Source organism: Oxyura jamaicensis, chromosome 5 (genome assembly GCF_011077185.1).
Source record: "Oxyura jamaicensis isolate SHBP4307 breed ruddy duck chromosome 5, BPBGC_Ojam_1.0, whole genome shotgun sequence".
In the NCBI taxonomy this organism is placed as follows: domain Eukaryota; kingdom Metazoa; phylum Chordata; class Aves; order Anseriformes; family Anatidae; genus Oxyura; species Oxyura jamaicensis.
This window is the reverse complement of record NC_048897.1, coordinates 18,482,508-18,507,467: the sequence shown is the minus strand read 5'-3', so window position 1 is coordinate 18,507,467 and position 24,960 is coordinate 18,482,508. Positions and strand designations below refer to the sequence as shown.

The 24,960-nt window shown below is 45.0% G+C and overlaps 1 protein-coding gene across 2 annotated transcripts in view; it reads right to left on the bottom strand.

Annotated features, from left to right (window-relative positions):
• The window catches only part of GALNT16 (polypeptide N-acetylgalactosaminyltransferase 16), a 67,073-nt gene that overhangs the window by 12,985 nt on the left and 29,128 nt on the right, over window positions 1-24,960 (bottom strand). For both annotated transcript variants that reach the window (XM_035328289.1, XM_035328290.1), the window contains exons 2-12: window positions 21,775-21,950; window positions 18,678-18,776; window positions 14,704-14,771; window positions 12,693-12,758; window positions 11,514-11,635; window positions 9,669-9,756; window positions 8,486-8,570; window positions 7,027-7,130; window positions 2,596-2,722; window positions 1,824-1,916; window positions 721-804 (exon numbers count right to left, since the gene is read on the bottom strand). In XM_035328289.1, the coding sequence (XP_035184180.1) occupies window positions 721-804; window positions 1,824-1,916; window positions 2,596-2,722; window positions 7,027-7,130; window positions 8,486-8,570; window positions 9,669-9,756; window positions 11,514-11,635; window positions 12,693-12,758; window positions 14,704-14,771; window positions 18,678-18,776; window positions 21,775-21,950 (1,112 nt within the window). The remainder of the gene's footprint in view (window positions 1-720; window positions 805-1,823; window positions 1,917-2,595; window positions 2,723-7,026; window positions 7,131-8,485; window positions 8,571-9,668; window positions 9,757-11,513; window positions 11,636-12,692; window positions 12,759-14,703; window positions 14,772-18,677; window positions 18,777-21,774; window positions 21,951-24,960) is intronic.

Here is a 24,960-nt window from a genome sequence, read left to right as displayed (position 1 = left end):
CAGAAGGCTCTTCAGAAAACACTTCAGTGTGATGCCTCCTCTGAAAGAGATCATTGCCAGTAAAAAGCCATACCCACAACTGTCTATCCTGCACCTGCCTCCACCTTTTCCACACTCTTCCCCCCAGTGGTAGTATTCACTGCCTCTTTGGTAGCAATACAGGAAAGATCTGTCAAAGCCAGACTACAACTAGATGTTTTAGTCTCAGTGCACGTTAGCTACAGCCTTTGCTGACTAGGATGTGAAGGTGTGTTGACTAGCACGTGCTAACAACACAGCTCTGTAGTGGCGTGCTACCTCCCAGCAGAGCAGTGCCACAACACTACCACAGCCTGACCCAGGGCAGTGGAAGACACAGACACAGCTGGGTTTGGCATTCACCAGGGTTCTCTCTGAACCACTTGCACTTCTGCACTGAGGCATTCCAGCTCTACTTGGCCCAGCTACCTCCAAGAAGAACATCCAACAGGCAGAGACCAAGCCTGAAACAGCTGTATAGGGCAGAACATGGGGCTCCCAGAGGCAGAAGCAACAAACCTTTCTCAGAGTTGTAATGGTACAAGCCAGGAAATCACTGAAGGTTTCTCATCACAAAGAAGACCAGAGAAAAACCTTTTCCAAGCATAAGCCTGTTTTTTTGCTTGCTGCTGCCACAGCTCAGCTTCTCATTGGGACCCACCTCCCCGATCAGAGATTTTTACAAGCTGAGAACTGACTCACTTGAGCTCAGGATAGACGTTCTCCAGATACCACTGGAAGGATTTACAGTTCAGCTTACGGCGCTGCTCCACTCGTTCTGCAACACTGGAAACGCAGGCAGGTTGTTGTAGGTAAGATAGTGAACAGGAGGAAGGGGAGCAACAGAGAGCAACCGGGAGGTTTGACAGAAACTATATGAATTTTTCCCCCTCACTTGTTCTCCCACCTAGTTGTTGCTGGGTTCAGAGCACTACCAGTGACCTGAGGTGAAGAAGGATGGAGAGGCAAGAGGGAGGAAATAGAAACGGAAGAAACAAATGCCTTCAGAGAGCAATTCTTGCACTTCCTTCAGTTCAGAAAGATGTCAGAGCCCAGATTCTACAGTGTTAAATAATACAGAGCAGTAAGGCTACTGTAGGACCAAGAAAGCTTTTCAGGCCCTGGATACCCTTGTAGAAGCATACCACAAAACTTGCACAACTATCAGCTCCTGAAAAGGCCTAGAAAGTGTTTATGCTCAGATATATATGTGTGTGCTAGAGGTAAAGGGACATGGCAGCAGCTGTAGGCTGAAGTTGGGTTGCAGGCCTTAAAAAACAATTATTTGTTCTTTTGGGAAAGGAGTATAACATCTCACTATGGGCCATGCTCTCTCCTGACCTATAAACCAGGCAAAACACTCACTCACCAGCAAAGTGGAGTGCACCAGGTAGCAACCTTCCCCATGTGCCAGCTAGCTGTGCTTGGCCCTCAGTTCTGCATCTGCACAGGAGCTCTGGATCAAGCTCCAGTAACTGCATAGCTCACATTTCCAGAGCAGCTGCATGCTGTATTAGAAAATATTCTTATCCACTTAAAAAGTCTGGCATTTTAATTTCATTATAGATCCCTTTGGCCCTCCGTTAACAAATGATTTATGCAGGGTTACTGGGGGAAAAAATAAAGTGAATTAGAAGCAAACCTCATTAGCCAGACACTTGAGTTCCAACCCTCCTGGCAAGCCAGCCATTCAGAACACCTCTGTTTCTGTTTCCCACACTAAGTCCCAGAGAAGATCCCATAACTATTTCTTGCTAGCAAGCAGCTTACCAGAGCTCTCCTCCTGTGGTCGTGGAGCAGCTTACCTTCCAAATGACTTTCCAATGGCTGACGGCCGGGCTTCGTAGTAGTACTGCTTGTATTCGTCCATCCACACTTCTGCCGTGCGCTTAGTGTTCCTGCGTGGGGACAAGGAGATGCCTTGCTGAGTGCTGCTGGAGGACCTGCTCTCCAGGCGAGCAAGCACAGGGTTGCCAGCCTGCTCGGAGGGAGTGGGGGACAGTACCAAACATGAAACAAAGTGAGCAGTATGGTCAGATTTAGATGGAATGTATTAACTCTACGGAGTCTTGCATGGATGCTACATTTCAGGAATTAAAAAAAAAATCAGCCAGTATTCAGCATGATTTCTTTCAAACATGCTCCCTCTGCAGGGGTAACTGGACCGACTGTTGATATCACTCTGCTCCCTTTCCCCACATTAGAATAACACTACTGAATAATTCAGCTTGGAAAGCATCTCTAGGTACCACCTAGTACAACCCTCCCACAGAAAGCAGGACTAGCTTCATGTCTAGCACATGTCTTAGGGCAGTATGCACAAATGGTCACAGTCTCTCCCTGGGGCACTGCTCCCCACCTCCACTGCAAAGCAAGGAAAAACAAGCTGCATGAACACAGAGAAGGGAACAGGTTTTGTGCATAGACAACAGCAACTCATTCTACCCTTGAGAACAGATGCTCATCCACAAGCTGTTCTCTGTCATCAGGCAGAAAAACAACAAAGAATTCGGACTTATTTAGACATGCTCAACATCAAGGTGATCTGTCTATTACCACGAACTCCTGAGCACCTACTTGATGTACGTCAGCGCGTTGCCCTCAGGGAAGTCATAGGGATGGCGCTTCCTGAACACGTGTCCCACTCGACTGCAGGGAACAATCTCCAAGCTGCCACCACACATCCACACTCGGAAAGAGAGCTCTGGAAGAAACCCCCAAGAGTTATACAGCTGCATCCAGGCCATCAGCATTTCCAAGAAGAGCAACTTCAGCGATGTGCCTGAAATCCTTGCCCCTCTGCTCTAGATGTATTTCCAGCAACAGCAAAAACAGGAAAAGTGATGCCATGGTAAAAGTGAAAAAACTCTCCTCCCTTCATTAAGATGTAGGCAAACCCTGTGGCTCAGAGACTCCTTAACCTTCTCCAGTCCTGTTCCTCTCTCTGGTCCCCAGAGCATTTCAGTGAGTTACCTTTCCATTTAACCAGATCCTAGTGGCTGCTCTCAGGCCTTCAGGACAGCATTTGGCAACAGACTGAGATCACCCCCACACCCATCTTGTTTTGGACTTCTCTAACTCTCCCACTCAGCATGTGGATGGAAGGAAAAAAAGAATTCACTGTGTAAAGCAAATCACGTGAGGAAGAAAAGGGATCTGGGAGACAAAGGAGAAAGAAGAGAACAATATCAGGGCATAGGAAGCGAGGCAGTGCTTAGGGCCAAGTCCTCTTCCCCATACCTCCAGCTATATAGCCTGAGTTACCACCTGAAAGCAGAATACCTCAAATGCTGCTTGGACACGATCTGCAGTTGTCCTCTCCACATCATGCAATGTGATAATAGCACAGCTGAGGAGACTGGTATATATACAGACAAACACATTTCCCTAACCTGGGGCCCAGAACACTCACTCCCTGCAGACTGAGTACCACAAGCCAACGAGCCCCTCTACTCTTGCCACTGGCCTCTCCCAAGCCTCCAGCAATGGCAGTATATCCTGTGTCAACATGTTATACACCTTAAGGTGCTTCATTGCTCTTGTTCTGCTTGGCTATGTCAAAAAAATAAAACAGAAGGGGATGACTGGTTTGCAGTTTGTCACCTGTTGCCCCTGGTGGGGGAGCTACAGGGAGCAGAAATCAGTCTAATAGCATGATTATAAATATATGGAGAGAACCCTGTTTCCTGGAGAAATTCAACTGGTCCTGAAGCTAAATTCAACATTTTCTTAAAGGATTAGAAGAACATGGAGCTTTGATGTGCAGGCACTTATTTGCATCACAGAAGAGATATGACCTCGCTCAGGCTTATGGGTCTGTCCTCACAAGTTTAATCACTGCCACACCGGAGGGGTTTTCTGCTTGTGTTTCATGTGTCGGTGAGAAGAGAAGAAGTAAGAGGGAAAAGGAAAATTAGCTGGGTAGTTGGTTGGGATTTCTGATCAAGTCCTTACAAAAGAGCTTCAGATTGTGTAGACTGATTACTTCAAAAAAATTACTCACTTGGGATCTCCCTCCAGTAATGCCCGAATTATGGAGCTCTCATGTTTAGAAATTAAAAAAGAAATGATGCATCCAGCTCTAATGGCTGTTTCAAAGCATGTACACATGCTAACATCCTTTTGCTCTTCATCTTTCTCCATAGCCTTCTTCTCCAGCTCCTAGCAATGGTTGTTTAAATTGTGTAGTGTGTTTCTCACTCAGCTGGTTGGGTGAATAGGGGGGAGAGGTATTTAATCTAGCTTCTAAATAAGTGGACTGAATGTTGTGGCATTTCTTACTAATTTTAGGCTCTCCCTGACCCTTTCCTACAGCTTATTGTTTTTAGTCTCTTTTCAACAGGGAGTTCCAGCTTCAAATAGAGGAAGGGCTCCAATAAAAAAAAAAAAAAAAAAAAAAAAAAAAAAAAGCTGGGGGGGGCGGACGACACAAGACTTAAGTTTCTGTCTGGTGTTGTGTCCAGCTGGCATTTGGTCTCCTGAAATGAGGTTCTGATTTGCTCTGGCCTATAACAAAAACAAAATTCTCAATCTAGTAGTTTTAACTTAAAGCAATGTCCATTTCCCAAGAGAGGAATCCTCATGCCATATGCATATCTTAGGCACACGGACAGAGTTTGCATGACCAGGTTTGCAGATGACAGAATTCTTTAGAAAAGGGGTGAGAGGATGCAGGTTTTTGGCACAGAAAAGAAAATGGAAATCAAGCATAACTTATTAAGCACTTTCATGCATCCTTTGATGAAAAGCATATGAGAATTTTTCGCTATATGCTTTTCAGAACCTTGCCTAGTCCATAAATGTTTTAAATGATTTAATCACTGTGGCTTTTCCCCATGCAGTGGGAAAAAAAATAATTAACCAGCTTACAACCAGCTGGAAGAATACTCTGGGCAGCTGGTAATCACTACCAGAACACTCCTATTTACCTGCTGTGTGCACAGGGCTCGTCCAGCTCTTAAAATACATTCTCTTACTGTTTCCATGTGGAAAAAAATATTTAAAAAAAAAAAAAAAACACTAAAAATGGCCTTTGTGGCCATTCTCACCCACCCAAATTAGTCAGAGCTACTCTCTCACCTCCCCTACAGTGACCTTATCCAACCAGTTCCTTTCTACTCAAAATTGTAACTTGCAGTAAAAAGTTTCCGAACAGTATCAACATTTTTCCTTGATCAGAGAATTCAATTTTCAGTTATGTATGGAAAACGTTTTTTTTCAGGGTATAAATTCACCACTCTAAATACTTTTTCAAGGAAAATGAATACTTTTTGTTGTCAAATACAGGTTGGTTTCTACCCTTCTGCTATGCAACAGCAACAGGCTGAATGCAGAAGCCACTGATTGAATCGTTGCCTCATATTATGCCAACGAGCTGAACAAATGTTAGCTTTAGAGAAGACAAGTAGTCTGTCTTGTTTTTAAAATATTTTCCCATTGCTATCATCACACCGGTGCTGTGGCAATTCATCTCAGGGACAGGCCCCATTATACAGAGCACTGTGCATTCAGCCTTTACTTCTGAAGAGAAGAGTCAAGGTGCAGGGTAAGAGACAAGTGATGGGAGACAAACGTACACAGGAACTGCACAAGGCAGAACTGACAAGCCCTGCCTGCCTGGCCCAATTCCACACAGCCTGGCCCAGACGCTGTCAGGCTGTACAAGAGCAGTTTGAAGGAGGAGAGTGAAGCAATTCTGTGGAGGTTTTTATCATCTGTACGGGCACGAAGGGCTGTGGGTGTGCAGGTAATTTACTGCCACTTATGGCAGAGAGCTCTGCTTAGCATCAGCTACCGACATACGCACCGAACAACAATGCTACCCAGGCAGGCAGCAGCAGACAGTGAAAAGCCTAAATAAATACTCTTTCACTATCTTTGGGTTTTACAGCTTTTACACAGTTGCAGCTGAGAGGCTGGCATGATGGCTAAGTGGCTGACTCTGCAGCTGGAGAAGGGCTAGTGACAGCAAGGAGCTGAGTTTGGCTGTGCAGAGGAGTCAGAGGGACACGGGAAAAGGGATCCTCATGCCTAGGTAAATGCTCCCTGTTATTTTTGCCTACAAACTTAGCAGACATTACTAGCACTGCTAGTTGAACAATTATTTTTAATATCATGAATATCACAAAATTGAAGCAAGACCTCAGCAAATTGAGAGCATAAGCATTCATTATGAGTATTTTGTTTTTAAAAATTGGCACTTGATATTTTGTTACCAGACAAAAATATTATTTCTTGGTTTCAGACAGCATTTCAGAAAATGGCACCTCTCCCAGCTGTGTTCAGAGAAACAAAAATTTCTTCTTACTGTTTCATTCCATAGAGACAGTGTAGCATCCCTTCATGTGGGGCACAGAAAGAGAGAACCCTGGAATAGCTGTGCCACCATTAGGTTTCAGCACCACATCCTGAGGTAACTGCCCTTGAATGGACAGTTTACCCTGGGCCTGCAAATTCCTCAGATGTTTATGATGCTCTAGCTTGCTTCTAACTGTTTTCATTCTGATGTTTTCATTCATTCAATTTCCACTTACAAAGAGGCTTATTTTATTAGGAAAAACATCCTTCACTGGGAGAGTAACTCAGACTTCTCTAGGAAGGAAGAACAATTATAGGAAGAGAATGTCAGAGTGACTGTCCCTTGCAGAGCTGGGTTGACACAGACTGTCATGTGAAGGAGAACTGGAGGAGTATTCTCCCAAAACAAGCAACAATTTAAACATCAGGACTTTTCTTGTGTTTTTTACTTATTTGTACCATAGAACTACATTAAGTATACAATAGTGCATATGCACGTAAGACAGTGATAGCCCTGATCTCAAAGAGCCTCCGTTTACTCTGCACAAAGATAACAGATACAATTCTTACCAACATGGGGATTGCCTGACCATGTCCGTAGCCTTACATCAACATGCAGATCAGTCCCCTGAAGGAAGAGTTCAGCTAGGTGACGAATACTGGGAAGTGGTTCTTAGATACTGTCATTCACCTGAAACACCCTAAGCTTACCAAAATTTTCTCCTCCCCATATGTCCATCTGAGTGTCATACTTTCCCAGGTGGTTAAACCAGGACTTGTCAATCACAAAGATGCCTCCTGCTATGACGGGGGTTCTGGAAAAGAAAACACAAGCCTACGCTAAATAATCACAAGTACAAGTGCATGCAACACCACCATCATCACCATCCACATTTCAAAGAGACAACTTGTTCAGACCCAACAAACCCTATCTCTTCAAAACAAGAAAACAGAGCTGGGGCATGAACAGGAGACTTCTGAGATGTTGCTCACTAGATCCCCCTCCTTTTTCAGATGGTGCTGCAAGCACTACTTGAAAAATGCTGTCTTTTGTACTTGCACAAGTATGTGCAGCGTGAAGGAATGACAAGGGTGTTGTCTGATGACTGTGTTCACCAGCTAGACATGGTGTGAGGGGCTTTGCTGCACGTATTGCTCTGCTGTCAGTAAAGTGGCTTCTTCCTGAGTGCAAAACAGAGGCACACAAATTATGCAAAGGAATTGAATGATACTTTTATGCTACAAACAGGGAGCTGTCTACCTATACAGACAAGCACTGACTTTTTATATCAGGATTTGTCACACTCTGCATTCCTCAGAACCCTGTACACAGCAGCAAGGCTGGCAACAACTGCTCCAGCCAACACAATCTGTTTTGTCCATGGACACACTTATTTAGGAGAGGAGGTTAATTCTGTGCCCAAATTACTAGGTGCGATTCAATTCCCAGTTCTGCTTTACACTTCCCAAGGTGACTGTTTAGCTGCTTCATTCCTTAATTCCTTAATTCCACCTGAAAGACAGAGGTAATTTAAAAAAAGGGTTTTCTGAGGCATTCAGAGTGTTGAGTGACAGAGATCACAAAAACAAACATATAGAACAAGAAGAGGTGGCTTGCAGAGATGGCAAGACTACAAGCCTATGACAGCATATAATTACTATTCTTACGATATTCATAGAATAATACTCTCAGGATTAGTGTACCAACGCATTGCAAGATTCCTTCAGAACTAACATGATTTTAGAGGTCAAGATGAGGGAACGGTATGGAGCTGCATCAGGGGAGGTTCAGGCTCAATATTAGGAAAAGGTTCTTCACCGAGAGGGTGGTCAGCCACTGTACCAGGCTCCCCAGGGAACTGGTCACGGCAGCAAGCATGCCAAGTTCAAGCATTTAGACAATGCTCTCTGATATATGGTCTGATTTTTGGGTGGTCCTCCGGGGAGACAGGAGTTGGACTTGATGATCTTTGTGGGTCCCTTCAACTCAGGATATTCTATGATTCTGGGATTTTGTCATTATTGAGTGAACACTGTGGTATCTTGTCCTCAGCAAGGCAATCCCTGTGCCTTAAAGGGAAGGCTTGCCATAAAGAGAATTCCTTGCCATAAAGGTGAAGGCGTATAAAGGCAGTTAGAGGATTGCAAACAATCCATCAGAGACAGCTACCTTATAGACTGAGTTGGGTCTGTTCGGGACATCTTCTGCTCTATAGGAATCTGCTCCCACTTAAAGTGAAGGCTCCAGTCAAACCCTGTGAAGAAAAGAAACACACCAGATAGGTTTTGTTCATGGTTTTCTACTAACTTTAACAATAGTCTCCGTCCTTACATCACAAGCTACCCTACTTTCCTTCCCTGAGCTCCCTTTTCTGTCTACCCAAAATAGTAAGAGTCTATCCTAATGTAGCTAAGAAGTTGACAATTTACTGTCTTGGTGTCCTCATCCCTTAGCAGTACAAGTCTCTGCTCAGTTCCACTCTACATTTTCAGGAGAGTGTTGTCAGTGTGAGATGTTCTAATTAGTGCTGCTGCATTTTGGCCAGTTTGTTTTACACTTCCCTGCATACCAGAGTTATGAGGCTTTAATGAAAGCACTTTGTGGGGTCAGATGTGGTGCATTGTGGAAACAAAGGCTTGTAGAACCATTTTCCCCTCTGAGCCTACCACTTATTTATAGTTGGCTTATGGTGGAGAGCTGAGCACAGCAGTCACTAGCCTTATACCACTGTTAAGGTTAGCCACATAGGAACAAAGCCTGGACACTTGTGCTAATATAGTTTTATCTTCCATTCCTTACTCTAGTGGCTCTCTCCCAAGGAGCAAATTGCATCATGCAGAAACAGCCCAAGATGCCAAAAGGACCACAAGTAGCACAAGAAGAGTGAAGAGTTTGTAGGGGTGGCTTTCACTGATCTTTTCTATTACCCTCCTTCCCTTACTGGAACCTGTAAAGAATCATCTCCTTGGTTTATGAACATAAAACAGAGCACAGAAGGAGTGTGTTTCATGCCTGGCTGCACAGTCTGAGCACCACAGCCTAAAAATCCTGCTGTTCACTTGCTGATAGGAGGTAAAATAGCCAGAGGATATGGTGATGTGTGTAACTAGTTAACTAAGCCCTGATACTGCAAGACACAATGACACTGATGTAAGCTCAAGAAAAAAAAAAAAAAGTTTTTGGGCTTTAATTCAACTCTGCAAAAGATCTGACTTAGCAAGTTGCAGGAAAAGGACAGAGAACCCATCAGGAAAGAGCCTCACCATTTTCTTGTAAAGCTGAAGAGAACAACAATTATTTTTCATGCACCATCCCTCAGGCCGAACTTACACAAGCTGTTCATTATACCCACCTCCCCGTAGATCTGCTGATGCTGCCAGGTAGGCAAAATTATCCAGGCTGATAACATCAATGATTGGACTCACCACTCGGGTATAATCCTGAAGGAGACAGAGAAAGGGGAAAAAACAGTCAGGCTCTTTTTTGAGGGTCTGGTAAAACTGCCAGAGATCATAAAAAACTCAAAGCTGCACATGTAGCATGCAAATTTTTGCTTGGCTTCTCCAGCATAGTTCTGACAGCTGGGCAAGTGATGGATGTACATAACATCCAAACAAGGAGATAGTGGGTATTAGCCAAGTGTACACCATGGACATGGGGAATGAAGCGTGGGACCCCAATACCCAGAAGTGCTGCTAAGAAACAGCTCTTTATTTTCTGCCCAGGTCACAAGACGTGAATCACTATCCCTAAGGTTTTGTGCTCATTTTTGGTATCTATTGACAGCATGCTTCCTGCTCAGACATCCTTGAATTAACTCATTGCCATCAGCCCAGAAACAATCAACCCACTAAAAAACATCTCCCTAACAAGTGTTATGAATCAAGGCTCCATAATTAAGAATCGTAGCGCAAAATTAAAAATATATATATATTAAGGAACTGGGGATACTTTGCTGGCCTTAAGGGGTATAGATATTTACAGTTTTACATTGCAATCCTGTTAGTAAATGGAACTTGAGATTATAACAAGTTTTCATCACAAGACAGGGCATTAAAGACAGCCTTGTGATAGCTGAAATCTATGATGAAACAGAGAGCTGGCAACTCCAGAAACATCATCTGGTTATCGGGCACCTGCCAGCCTCCACAACCTCCATACCAAACCTCCATTTTGTGCCTCCTGCTGTGGCCTGGCTGGCCAGCACGGCACAGCCTAAGCAAGAGCCTATTGTTCATGCATATCCCCTTAGTGCTGTGACAGCTGCACAGAGCGTACGTAGGCAGTGCCTGAGCCCGGTGCTCCAGCCACTGCTCCAACCAACCAGCCAGACTGGGTAGGGCAAGACTGAAATCCAAACCAGGCCACACATCAGGAGTGTATGAAATAGGTCTGCAATAGGCTGACTTGAATCTGCTCACTAAGTAAGGCTGGAGTCTTCGCCCAAGCTTTTGCAACTTAGATCCTTCCCTGAGGAAACCAGTGAGGTCCTTGCTGCTTAGGAACCCCATGCTGCTGGAGCTTGACTTAAATAGAAGTAAATATTTAAGGGCTTCTGAGATGGATGACTTATTGAGCACGACTAAAATGCAGAATCTTTTAAGTCATTGGCCCTGAAGTTTCTCACCTTCTTCCGCTGTAAGCCAGACATGGATACAAGTCAGCATCAAAGCCCCCACCCCTCCTCCTGAGGCCCATTACACAGGTTCCTTTCTTTCAGAGGAGGGGATCGGTCCCAACCCCTTGCAACTTTAGCTATGACTTCTCCTCTTGCCTCTCCTCCGTTCACACTTAAAGCAGAGCCATCTCTTCCCATCCAGCCCTACAATGCAATCAGGGTGACAGTTGCTAATAATCCTGTCTTGTTTTCAGTCTTCCAGATCCATGACACACCTTTCCCAAGTGAGCCAACAAAAGGACATCCTTGCACTCACAGGCAGCTCCTCCGTGCTGGGAAGCTCCCATCATTTAGCACCTCGTGCCTTGCCATGTTGGCAGGAGCGTGTATGAAGGCCATCAGGGATCTGTTGCCCACCTAGCTCAGGCTGTACCTTCCTCTGTAACAGCCTGCCTGAAAAGAGGACTACCTGGGAAGGCTCTATCCTTGCTGACACAGTTCATGGCATACAAGGGCACAGGATTCATCAGCACAACGCAGGCCGGCCCCAGCTAGCCCAGAGTGGGAGATGGTGCTCACCTCTTTCACTCTCTGAAGCATTGGCTGCAGCCACTCGCTGTTGACTTCACAGTGACTGTCCAAGAAGGTGAGGATGTCGGCGGTGGCCACTTCAGCTCCTCGCACCCGAGAGCGAATCAGCCCTGCGATGAGGAAAGGACAGCAGAGGAGCCGGAAGGTTAGGAAGGAAAGTCTCCTTCAGAAAATAAAGTACTATGTGTGGCCATAGCATGAGAAGACCAGGTGATTCTCTGATATCAAGTTCTGTCAGGAGCAGAAAGCAGCTATAGCAGGGCATCATTTGGGGGCCACACCACAATCTGAGCCCTCCGAGCGCACAAAGAATGACCTAATCTGCCACTTCTGTCCATGTCACTGAATTTTCATCGGGCTCCTGCCTTGATGACAATCCCCTTCCCCTCCAGCCCTTCCCACACATACCTTGCTGCTGCCGGCTTGGTGTCTCTCCCCTCGGAGCACCCCACTGCCTCTCTTACCACTTAAACAGGAACCAGCTCTACTCTCTTGCTGCCTTTCTTCCTTCTTATCTACTCCCTTTTCTCCTTTATTCTGCCCTGTGGTCAGAGGTGTCAGCCTGGCTCTCAGACACCTCCATACTTTCTTACAGACCATCCCACTACCTGGGATGACTTTCATGAACGGAACAGTGACTCCTGTATCTCATTTCACACCCTTGCTCCAGGCCTGCTGTGCACTGAGAGCTTTAGAAATCAGCCAGAACATTTGAGTCAAACTAGAGAGCAGCTGGGTAAGTCAGTGTTACTATTTATGCACACAGGAGATAACATTTTTTTCCTTAATTATATTTATTTGTGATAATATAATTGTTTTTCCCTTCCCCACATCTCCTAAATGGCTTGTTACCTTGCACTCTGAGTTTAAAAAGACAGGACTTCCATCTGCATCTATACTCATAAAGATCTTAAAATGTGGTCCTTGTTTTAGCCAGGGCCTCTGGATACCACTTGTCATTCTCTAAACTATGGAATGAGAGCCTTAGAGTTGATAAGACAGGTTATCTGTCCACAGACCTCCAACATTAGGACACCAAACTCTTATACTGAAAAAAAAAACAAAAAACTGTAATGGTAAGAAAAAACTTATATGCAGCTGGCAGGCAAACAGGGCCATGTGAGAAAACCCACTAAAACTTTGTACCTACGAAGTTTCCAGACTCACCTTCTCGACGGGTGTTTCGTAGACACTTGACCTTCGGGATCTTGGTAAGGAGCTGGCAGTCCTCAGCTTAAGGAAGGCAAAGAAACGTTTGGCACACATGCATGAATTACTTGGCTTCAACAGAGAGCTCCAATTAACTATTCTCCTGCATCTCCATGGGAGGGGAATTTCTGCTTTCACTTAGTATCACATTAAGCAGCCCGATGGCCTTAGTTCTCTTGTCTAAAGGGTACAGAAAAGAGCGCTGCTTGCCTGCTGTCCACCTCAGACAGCTGAGGCTTTGCTTGCTGATACTCCAATGGGCCAGGCCTCCGCCCTCCTACAACTCAGCATTTCACAGGAACGACAGGGCATATGCTAGCAATGTGGCACTGAGCAATGATGAAACCGAGGGGCTGTAGGGAGCCTGGGCTGTAAATTGCAGAAGTGCCAAGTAAAAGAGAGTCCTGTCATATAAAGTGATCTCATCCATTCTCTTTGCCTTCAGCAGCTCATCTGGGCATTTCCCAACATTTATTCTCAAGGCAGTTCCTGCTTGATTTTATTTAATGTAAGTCACAGGGATCTGACCTGCTTCCTTGGAGGCGCTATTAGTTTAATACACGGATGCCTAACTGAGGACTTTGCTGGCAGCTTGCCAGAATCTTGTGCTATCCCTCATTTCCACTGCCCAGGGAACATGATGGAGAGTGGCAGCTACCATGTCCAGCCCAGCCATACCAAAGCACCAGGTCACGCAAGTTTCCAAGGCTGCACAGGTTTGGATGCCATGGGCTACACTGCCTGAGAAACACACTCTCTCTACTCTTGCCCTAGCAGAAGTCACAGTAATAACAATTTCTAACACACTTTTTTCCCTTGCTTCACCAAGCCCTCATCACTTTCTATGCTTATTCCACACTCCTTTTCATTCCTTACATCCCCCCTTACCCATTTTCATCCTCCCACAGACTCAGCACTCTGGGGAGAACGCAAAAGCCGTCATCCAAAGTGCATCTCTTGGCACGGTCCTGAAGGAGCATTTCCACTCTCAAGGACACATGCAATCTGAAATGATGCTCTTGTGTGGGCACTCTGGCAGCCGCTGCACCATCCAAGTAAAGTGGCAGGTGCTTTCTCTACTGAGTCTACTGAGATTTTGTGGGACAGCTGCTACAACAGAAAGCATCACTCCTCTTGGCTAAGTCACAATTTCAAGTAAGTACAAGAATCTTTATCTAGTCACTCACTCTCCAGGAGTGGAGCACATCACTCTGAGTGTAACAAGTTGCCAGCACTGGCAGACTCTCTGTATTTTTGCAGAAACTGAGGTAGATACTAAAGCAAAGAGTCGGTCATCAAACAGGCACTAAGTGTCCCTATGGAGGTGCCTCAGTGGAGTAGCTCTATGACCACAGATATCTGTCTGCCAGCGAGAAACACAAGAACTGTCATAGGATGGGGCTTTTGATTTTTTTTTTCCACTTTGGATCTAAATGGGAATTTCTGGCTGAGCCCTGTGCAGTGCTGGTGCCAGAGATCCATCAGTGTTGATCTGGAACACTTTGGCCACTGAGGTTATGCTGGAATTTTCAGGTGCTGAATGTGAGACACTTAGAACTGTTTAGAGGTGCTCAGAAACACCCAACCCCAACAGCTGGATGCAGCTCAGTCCTTATCCAAATCAGACTCTGAGAGCATCATTCTTAAATCCCCAAACTCAGCATTACCTCAGCAACTGTGCTGAACAGCTCACAAAATGGTACATAATTAAACTAGGTAGAGACCTCTGGTAACGTGGCCAAAACTGCCAAGCTGACAGAGAGGGAAGACCTACTGGACAAAAAAAGCAGGAAGCTCTGGCCTCTGCCATGCACGTGCTTAAACCAAATACGAAGACCACCTCCCTTCTGCTTTTCTCTTGCACACAGACATAATGGAATCTCTGTGAGAGAGGGGGACTAAACAGAGCAAACAAAAATATGGAAAACAGGGGAACAAACAAAAGCAAGGGAAATGGGTCCATACTTACGATCTGAGCTGAAGTCATCTACCAAAATGATCTCCTGGATGAGGCTGGGAGGGGTGCGGTTCAGGACGCTGCAGGGATCCAGAGAGGAAAAAGTCTCTGTGAGTTGCCAAAATAATAACAATGGTAGGACTGACACAAGTCTGCTGTGCCATGCATTACAGCAGGAATAACAAACTCCAGTGGAAGAGGTAACCCTACGCTTGTATTCCTTTTGGTTGTTACTTGTCTTTCTTTCAAAACAGCCATGACACCTGCTGAGACACACCTTTCCTTGGGCTGGCTTCCACTGTACCTTGCAACACCACCAGAAATGTAGTGAGTTTGTGTATACAGGATGCAGAAGAGGGTTTCACACACAAGGAAAGGTGATAAGAGTTTCCACCCTCTACAGAGATTGATATACTCTAGTACCCTAGAGTTACTTTTTGTCTCTCTCATTTGTTTAAAATGCTTGAACTATTTTTTTATGACCTTCTTCAAACCCCTCCCTTGACTTCACAACCACACTGCATACTCCCTCTTCGGGCTTCCTTCAGTAAATGCACAGGCAGGTCTTCATGGCCTCCAATAAGACCGCCCATATGCTGAAAGTCCCTCACACTTGGGCACCCCAGTGAAGAGGACAGTTATGCAAACTTCAGTATTAAAAATCAGAGGTAAACACTGTCCTCATGGTTCTAGCAACCTATCTCTTTTCAGTGGGACTTACTCTTCTGATTTTGAGTGATTTGAGGAAAAGTGTTGGTTAAGTACTTTGGGTTTTCTTTTTGTTTTTGGCTTGTTTTTTTTGGTTGTTGTTGTTGTTCTATACAGGAAGCACAACAAGCATAATCTCATACTCCCAGGAATGGCCCACTAAGGCTGTAGAGGAAGAAGTTACTGTCTTGCTAAGCAGCATCAATGATGTCTTTGCGTACAAAGTTTCCTTAGTGTTCTGCTGTCTCACACTGCAAAATCCTGACTGCTCTGCTGTTCAGTATCACATCCCACTCTATTTCAGATGTATGGTGCTTCATACGCCTCAAGAGTATTTGTATTTTGAGCTTATATGTCCCTGGATGTCTGAGCTTGCATTTTTCAAAGCTGAACCTCATTTGCTGCTCTTGGCTCATACTTCTCTGGATCCTTTAGCATTGCGCAGCGGGGTGGGAGGTGGGAGATGTTCCTTTTTGCATTTATGACTGCAGCTTTTCCCAGCACAGCCATCATCTGCATATTTTACAGACAAGGTTGCCCTGTCCCGAAATACTTGTCCATGTAAACTCAATGCAAAGCATTAGCAATCCAGACTGGCTGCATACTGCAGCCCAACAGCTGTAAAATGGTATTCTAATTCTTCTGCCACTACCTCGACTACTAGTGCTGCTCACATTTTCTCCACAAGTTTCAGGTCTTTCAAATTAACATAACTGGCAAAAAAAGCCAACATTTTGTTCTCCCTTCCTCAGTTGTCCACTGATACCCCAGTAGAGGAAACGTTCTTCAAGACTTCACAGCTTCCTGTTCAATGCCTAGTTTTGCTCTCAGCTCTCCAATAATTTCCTGTGGATCCTTGGGAAAGGTACTTTATCTTCTTTGCACTTCATCTTGCCTGTTTTTTTAACAAGGAACACAGTAATCCTAGTATTTCCCTTCAGTGAGGTGCCAAGAGTGGCATGACAATCAATTACCCTTGGGAACAAAGTATATTATTAGGATTCCAAAATCCAAAATCCAAATGACAATTGCCTTTTACAGCAGAAACACCGACTTTTCCCCTCATCTCAAAGATACCTTACAACCTTCATCTTTCCTCACAGCTTTGTTGTTCTTTCAGTATCAGTATCCTTACTCTGTCCTATGACATCAGATCAGCGACTGCCAATAGTTTTTCCTTCCGCTGATCTGTCCATCCCTCATCAGATCACAGATACTCTTGTTTTTTCCATATGTTAGCAGAGAACCATCTCTTTTTTCTTGTGCTCTAAAATTATCTCCTCTTTTGCCATTATTTAAATTGTCATCATAATGAGTTACGATACGAAACGCTCTAGCACTGCAACAGCATCCTTTATGCATAATTTATACAGGCTGCCTGCACAGGCACTGAACCACCAACAGTTGTTCAAGCCCCTTGACTTAAAGCCTGACCGCTCACCTTTGCATTTACACAGACAAGCAGTACCTGCAATACTGACTGAAATCAGAAATAAATAGAAAGAAAGGACAGTTGATCTTCCCTTCTACAAAAACGGCCACTGCAACACAAGTGATGGTATCCCTTAATGGCTAATCAGGCAGAGACGCCAACCATTCAAAATGGCTTTTGAGTGACCATTATTTCCAAGAACGGGATGCCAAGCAAGTCACTGGTTTGCAAGTGACAGCTATGTCCTGCCAACAAAGAGATCAAGCAGGCATGCAGCCCACAGCACTGGCAGGACCAAGGTTGGCAGCAAGGATCCATTTGTCATGGAACATTCACAGGTCCTTGTGGATAGCCCATTTCCCACTTTCTTCCCTACGCACCTTCTTAGTCACTTGCTGGATATTTTTAAGCAGTTTTCTTCCTCTAGGCTGAAAACTAACCAAAGTTCATCTGAAGGGCTCTCTGCATGGGACCAGTGGGATTTAGGGCAGCATGACCTATTCACGCATGGGCCTGGTCCCTATGGCATCCACTTTTCAAGGTCTTTGCTGGGGGCTCTGGGTTGCAGAAGGCCACATCTGAGACACTGGTGAGACCACTTCTTAAGTGCTATATCCAGTTCTGGGTTTCACAGGACAAGAAAAACAAGGACATGCTGAAGCAGGTCTAGTGAAGGACCAGTAAGATGATTTAAGGACTGGAGCATCACACGCATGAAGTGAGGCTGAAAGAGCTGGGATTGTTTAGCCTTGAAAAGAGAAGGCTCAGAGATGTTGCAGTGTCTGTCCTTGGAGATACTCAAAACTGACTGGACACAGATGTGAGCAACCTGCTCAAGCTGATCCTGCTTGGAGCAAGCCTGGCCTGTTAATGCATTGGCAATGCTCATCTGCTCATTAGTACAGATCACCCCCATAGGACCTGGATATCAGTTTCTCTCTTTATGGGTTACTGCTGTTCTGAATGTCATCTTCTCTACATTTTAATTATCATAGCATCTGGCTATTTGATTGACTGCCTTGAGATCTTTCTTAAGGATCACACTACTACAGCTTCTGAGCACCTAGCCATTTATTGTCTGACCTATGATGTAATCAGCAGAAATCTCCTGCTGTTGCCCTAGCAGCGCTGTAGTTCCAAACAAATCTGCTCATTTACTGAACAGTGGCTCCGTGGAACTAATTTTATGGTTCAAGAGAAAAGGAAATGATAAGAGGTAAAAAGGCAGAATGTGTTAATGCAATATATGCAGGCCTCTGGAAACACAGCAGCACCAAACCGGGCAGACAGAAACCCAGCCTTCTAGCCATGAGGCTGACTTGAACAAGCCTGTTATTTATTCACAAAGCACATTCCTCTAAGCCCACAGGACCTGACAAGAGAAGTTATGATGATGAATAATGCATTCCTGCTAGTGATACTATGAGTTCAACCTTCTACCTGGACAATTCACTCTCCTTTCAGACTTCACAAGCTGTTCCTGGACCTGCTTGCAGGCTTCAGGGACCATCTGTGCAAAGGCTTGATAAGTCAGAGGGCAAAGGGCATATTTTATGTAAAAATAAAAATGAAAAGAGCCTCCCCAGGTCTGCAGAGGTGATGCAGAGAGGAAGAAGCAGCTGTAGCATTGCTTTGTGGTACAGGTAATTGCACCGTCCCATCTGCTTGGGGATGCTGCCAGGCCCTATGCCACCTATTTAACTGGTCATATTTGGCCACCACTGATACTCAGAAATCAGAAGCCACTAGTGCAAAAGAGCAAGCAAACCTTGCTTGCCTAGCCACTGCAAATGTCTACACCCACCAGGCACCATGGTTTGGGCGCAGCACCCCGTGCTGAACTCACCTCTTCACCGTACGGAGCAGGGTGGAGCGAGCCTCGTTGTGGAAGGTGATGATGAGGCTGGTAGCTGGCAGGTCTGGATCATAGCGTACAGAGGTGCACCTGCAACATCAAAGAGCAGACATGTGAGCCAAACATCGTCCACTAGCAGCTGCTGGGGCAATGCATCTAGAATTTCCAGAAGAGAAGAGAATTTTATGCTAAAACCAGAAACAGCACAGTGGAGATGCAACAAGGGGAGCTCAGCAGCCCCTGTACCAAGGTCAGAAGAGCTCAAGAACTGAGTCTGTTCAAAGGCAAAGTTTTGAGGCCCTTGTACCTAAACTCTTAATGCTGCATGCTGAAGAGAGCACATGGCTTTCAAGGGAAACAAATGTTCAACAACACGGATTCTAGCCCAAGGATTCACCTGTGTTTCATGTAAAGTCTTGTTTCTTCATGCACAGGACATGCACGTGCTAAGGATGAATAGAAATGATAGATCCGGGCATCAATTCAAATTATTTGGACATTTCCCCCCTCATTCACAAGAGGGGAAAACACTGTCTAGTACTGTGATCTGCATCAGGGAGCTGCTGAGGTTCAGCAGCTTCTCTTTTGAACACTAGTACTGCAGCTGGCAAGGGAAAGTAATTCCTCTTATCTTCTTATCTCACTTTGTAATGTTAGGTATGTATATTCATTCACATACTCAGAACGAAGAATTAACTCAGAATCCGCTTGCACCAGGGCTGCTTATACCCTGTGGACAACAAAGATTCCAGGAGGAGAACAACTCATGAATATGAACCTTGGATCCAATTCTGGCAGGTATTAGAAATGGCAGATTTGGGCTGATCTGCTCCTCCAGAATGCTGCCACCTTAACTTCCAGCCTGTATCAGGCAGCAGTCAGTCTGCACTAACTCCCTGCCCGGCAAAGAACCCACCCCTGAAACTGTGGCCTGGTGTTCTTAACTACTTAAGACCCTGCTTAGACTGAATACATCACTGGAAGGAATATAATTCATTTCTTACAGCCACTACTTGTACTCCTACATTTAGTTACTATTTTTTCATGGCTATTACAAAATTGTTAACTATTTTTATCATCACATTCAATCCTACTGGTTTACAACTATTCTAAATCACTACTATTTTTCATTGCAACATTTTATTAAGATGACAACTACTTCTTACAGCAATTTTCAAACATATAAAAAAGCTTTGAAAAGACTAAAGTGAAAAACATGAGATCAGACAGGAGACATACCACACTTATTACTGTTTCAAAATAAATCCATGAAGTAATGAATGTAAAATGGATTAAGTCATCAGGAAGTGGAAAAACAAAAGAGAGAGGTGTATGTGTTACTTGACTTTCCAAGATCTCAGCATTATTAGAGCATCGCAGAGGATAGGGATAAATTTTATGCTTGAAAGTTGTGTCTCCCTTTGCTTTGGATCAGAAAACAGCTACATGCTAGGTTAGAAGTAGCTTGTGGGATGTAGATTCTATTATGCCCAGCCTCTGCTGGGGTGCCTGAGGAAAAAATAATGTGTTGACCCCTTGACTCCTTAACCTGAGGACAGAGCCATTTGTGACACAAGGAAGGGCTTTCTCAAACCACATCCAACATGTATCAGCTGAAATAAGTCCTCATCTTAAGTTGCCGTCATATCAACCATTCCAATATTTCTACAAGGCAAGGTACTCCCTCATTCCCAAACTGACCTCCCTGCAAAAGAGAGGTGCGGAGTATTAGCTTTATCTGCCCTGATCATACACTGCTTAGGGACTCCCCATTGCTTAAGGGAATGCTTGCAAAGCTGGGGCCTGAAGCAGCCATACATTTGCATGGAATAGCATATACGTCTGTCTTCATACTGAAGTGCACAGACAGGGCTTTTCACAAAAAGCGTGCTCTGCATGATACCACAGATCATAGATCAAAATAAATAATTCCTCTTTGAAGGAAGCTGTTTTTAGGCCAGGACATGACAGCAGATTAACAGAAAACAGCAATTCTGCATGGCAGGGAGATCTGTCAGCAAGGGAGGACATGCACCGCTGCCTCCAAGTCACTAGCAAGCCAATCCCTAGCACTATGTCAGGGAACAGGACCACATGACTTTCATCTCACAACCACGGTTCCAACCGCTTACATTCACAAAGCACCCTGATGGCTGTCAGTGCTGGCAAACTCACAAAGCTCCATTTCTCCTGACATCCCTTTCACAATTTCAGTCAAGTTAGATGCCCGGTTTCCCTTTCCCAGAAGCTAAGAGGTGTTGCTTTGCAACACTAGATCTAGGTCCCAGCCCAGACAGACTATCATTTCAGGCATGGTTACTCTGCTTCTGTTTTTTCTTCTTTGAAGTAGGCTGTTTTGCACTAACCTATCACTATCAAACCTATAATCTTCAAGGTACAATGTTATCTTTCTGTACTGAAGAAGGTACAAAATAATTACCTGGGCACTATTAGTAACTTAAGGATGAGTTTAACCAGCAGAATAAATTCACCCCCAGTGAAACAAGGACAGAACAACCAGCACTTTGCAAGCCATGAAATATTCACTGTATGAAGATGAAAATCATGTTATTTTCATCCCCACCTCAGCACTTTTCATCCAAAATGTAACACTCTGGCTGGAAAGAACACACCAAATGACTTCAGACAGCCAGGGCACACAGCAGGTGAGAAAAACCAAAGTAAAGCAATGTTTCAACAGCTGTGTACCTTGCAGTCAGGACAGAGGCTCACTGAGAAGCCAGGAGTGTGGGGGGAGTTATGCAAAAAAACAGCTGCCAGTTGAGCAATTTAAGCTGCAATGGAGGGGCTATGCTGAAACCCAAAAGCTGAAATAACAGGATGGTGCTCAGACCTAAGAGAAGATGTACTAGAAAAGCAACAAGCTGGGCTGAGACTGAATTGGTCAGAGGTCTTTGTGCATTTGAGACCTTTGTGGATTAACCATGAAACAAAGTGAAGTAACAAATGGACCCTGGTGAAGAAAAACTAAAGCCATCCTTTGTTAACACTGCAGAACAACACAGCGTGGCACTGGACTCCCCATAGCAAGCAGCAGCCATGGTGTGGAACAAGGGCTGCACAGTACCTGTAGTGCCTGGTGTCCCGTATGGGCCGATCGCTGCTGAGTTTGTCGCTCTCTAGCTGATTAAAAGCATGCTGGCGGTAGGGGTCTTCTCCAGCCTTCAGTAGCTTTGAGGACAAATAAGCCTTTTCATCAAAACCCCTCCGGCTGTTCTTCTCTCCTTGGGGAGCCCTTGTCATCTGGAGCAGAGATAAGCATCACAGCATCAGGGAGAGCAGCTGATCCATGTTTAGACACAAGTAACACGTTTGGATACATACACTGAGGGAGGCTGTTTGCCACATATCTGCAAGTAGCTCAGGTATGGCAGAAAGCAAGACAGGCAAGCGCTTGGAAAGGTAAGCAGGAAACCCTCACAGATGTAATGTTAAAATTGCCTTCACTGAGGAAAATTGCAGGCCTCACTATCCTCACCAACTCAGTTTCAGTTGAAAACTGCTTTCCTGATAGTGCAGACAGAGCCAAATTCTCTGTAGCACTTGTTACACAGAACGTGCGAGACTGCAGGCATTTGGAAACCCTTCCAGACAACATGGGCTTGAGAACAACCTCCAGCCAATATGGCTGAAACACAGCACTTTGAGGAAAAAGCTTCAGCCTTTCGTCATTCACTACTGCTTATAAACACAGATGGAGTTGATTTAACAGGTTTCCCCCTCTGCCTTGCTCAGCTTTGTCCAGTCTCACAGAAGTCCATGATAAAGCTGGAAACTGCGTATGACCATCCCCAGTCCCACACACAGGCTAAAACAACAGGACTATCCCTCTCCACTCCCTGAAGGCTTCTTAATTTCCTTTCCCAGGTCACAGAGTCAACACAATGCCAACACTCGAAGACCATCCCGTAGGGTCACTGTCTCTGCGAAGGGCTGCTCTGCAGTGTAGACAACCCTAAGAGACCTGAACAGTTGAGCAAGATGATGGCAAATGAAATGCAGTGTACACAAGTGTAAGGCAATGCACATTAGAAGAAACAAATTAAACTACTAACACACGCTGATGGACTGCAAACTAAATGTGACCACATGCATTACAGATCTGAGCATCCCCATGGACAGCTCAATGAAACCACAGCACTCAGTCTGCAGAGGTGGAAAATAGGACAAAATGTAGAATCATAGAGTATCCTGAGTTGGAAGGGATCCACAAGGATCATTTAGTCCAACTCCTGGGTCCTCAAAGGACCACCCAAAAAATCAGAGCAGGTGTCTGAGAGCATTGTCCAAATGCTTTTGAGACCAAACGTCTAGACTTAGAACAGGACAGAGAAAACGAACTATCATGAATGCTGTAATACAAAATCAGTGACAGCTCGGCAGTCGTGGCCAGAGCACAATTTTTGTCAAATAAGTCTCTTTTTCCAGTCTCTGGAAATAATTTTTTAGAGGATGAAGAGAAATTAAAGGTTACAACTATTCAGTTTGGAGAGAAGATGAATGAAATGGGGCGGGGGAAGGGGGGGGAGAAGGGGGAAGAAGACCCTTAAAGTTATGCCTACTATAGCCAAGGTCAGCCTGATGCTCAGATTTCCCTTTCTGACCATACAAGAAAGAAGAAAACGTCTTGGCATGGGATATAAAGCTACACTATTTTCAATACCAAGAAACATTCTCAAGCTGCTACAGATGGATTTACCCAGCTTAGGTTCAGGCACACTTTGGCAGATACCCTGCCTCTCTTCTACCACTGCAGGCACCTCAGCGGTGATGGTGCCTCCCCTGCTTCTTAGACTTTCTCCAATACAAGGAGAAAATAGTTACTTTGGTTCCTTTAAAATCTGAAATGTCTTCCTCTTCTAATTTATATTTCAAGTTATGTCAAATGGAGCTTCCTTTCTCATCCTAGAAAACAACACTGTCGTGTAGCAAAAGCCCAGCTAATCCTGAGCCTTTAAATATTTTGTGGTCACTCACTTGCCCTTTGCTACTTATCTCTGTCTCCCCAAGCCCTGGAAAAGCAACAGCTGGGCTTCGTTTATATTGCCACGAACATTGTGCAAATGCTGGAAGCAGCAGCAAGCCTGCGGGAGCCATTTTGTCAGGGCACTGCGAAGGCAGTGGGGCAGGGCTTGACCCCATCCCACCACCCCAGCCAGGAGCAGGCAGCCTGGGGATCTGGGGCAGCCTCAGCCCCAGGAACCTTCCCTGGGGACCAGACAAGGCCCGGGACATGGGCCCGGCTCTGTGGGGTCCATGGCTGGGCAGGGCTGTGGGGAGCTGAAGCCTGGTCCTGCTGCAGCCTCGCTGGGGCAGGGGCTGGTGGCCCTGGGGCTGACATGGGGGCCTGGGCAGGGAGTGCGAGCCCCTGGGGTGGGCAGGGACAGGCAGGTCCATCACTGTCCTCAGGGTCACAACACATTTGAATTTGAACTACTATGGGTAATTCATCTAGCTAGCATGGATCTCACATTACTACTTCTTAAATTTGATGCATGCATAAAGAGCAGTAGGAATTAATTGCCAGTTAAAAGAACACTTCTCATTTTTAACTCGGCTGGTATCTCTTCACGCTCTCTTTAAACGTGGAAGAAGGAAGATTCAGAGGATGATAGCTCGGACAGCCTAGCTTCAGCACCCAGAAAGACACTGCAACGGGTGATCCAACAGCCGATGCATGTGCACCGGGAAGAGAACAGGGTAATAAATAGCAGCCAACTGAGATTTGACAGGACCACATCATGTCAGACCAAGATAATTTTCTCCTGTGATGGAGTAATCAGTCTTAGGGGTGTGGAAAAGCAGTAGATGTGACACATCATGACTTTGGTAAGACTTATAAGATATCGTTAGTAAGCTAGAGAAATAATAGCCTAGATTAAACTACAGGAGAATGGGTTGAAACCGACTGAAAAGCTGCTGTCAGAGCAGAATTACCAACAGTTCACTGTCAGAGCAGAGGGGCTATGGCCAGGGCAGATTTTAGGGGTGCTGGATCCAGGAGTATTAAGTATGTTCGTAAATGGCTTGGACCTTGAGACTAAGAACGTTTATCAAACCCCAAGGAAATCCAGCAAAAGGTGTCAGAGACATTGGGGAGCCAGATTAGAATTCAAAATTATCTCAATGCATGTAAAAACGTATCTGAAAATAATACATGTAATTCAATAAAGGCACTCAAACCTCTAGAGTTCAGCAGGACTGAACTAATACAAAAAAAAAAAAAAAAAAAAAAAAAAAAAAAAAAAAAAAA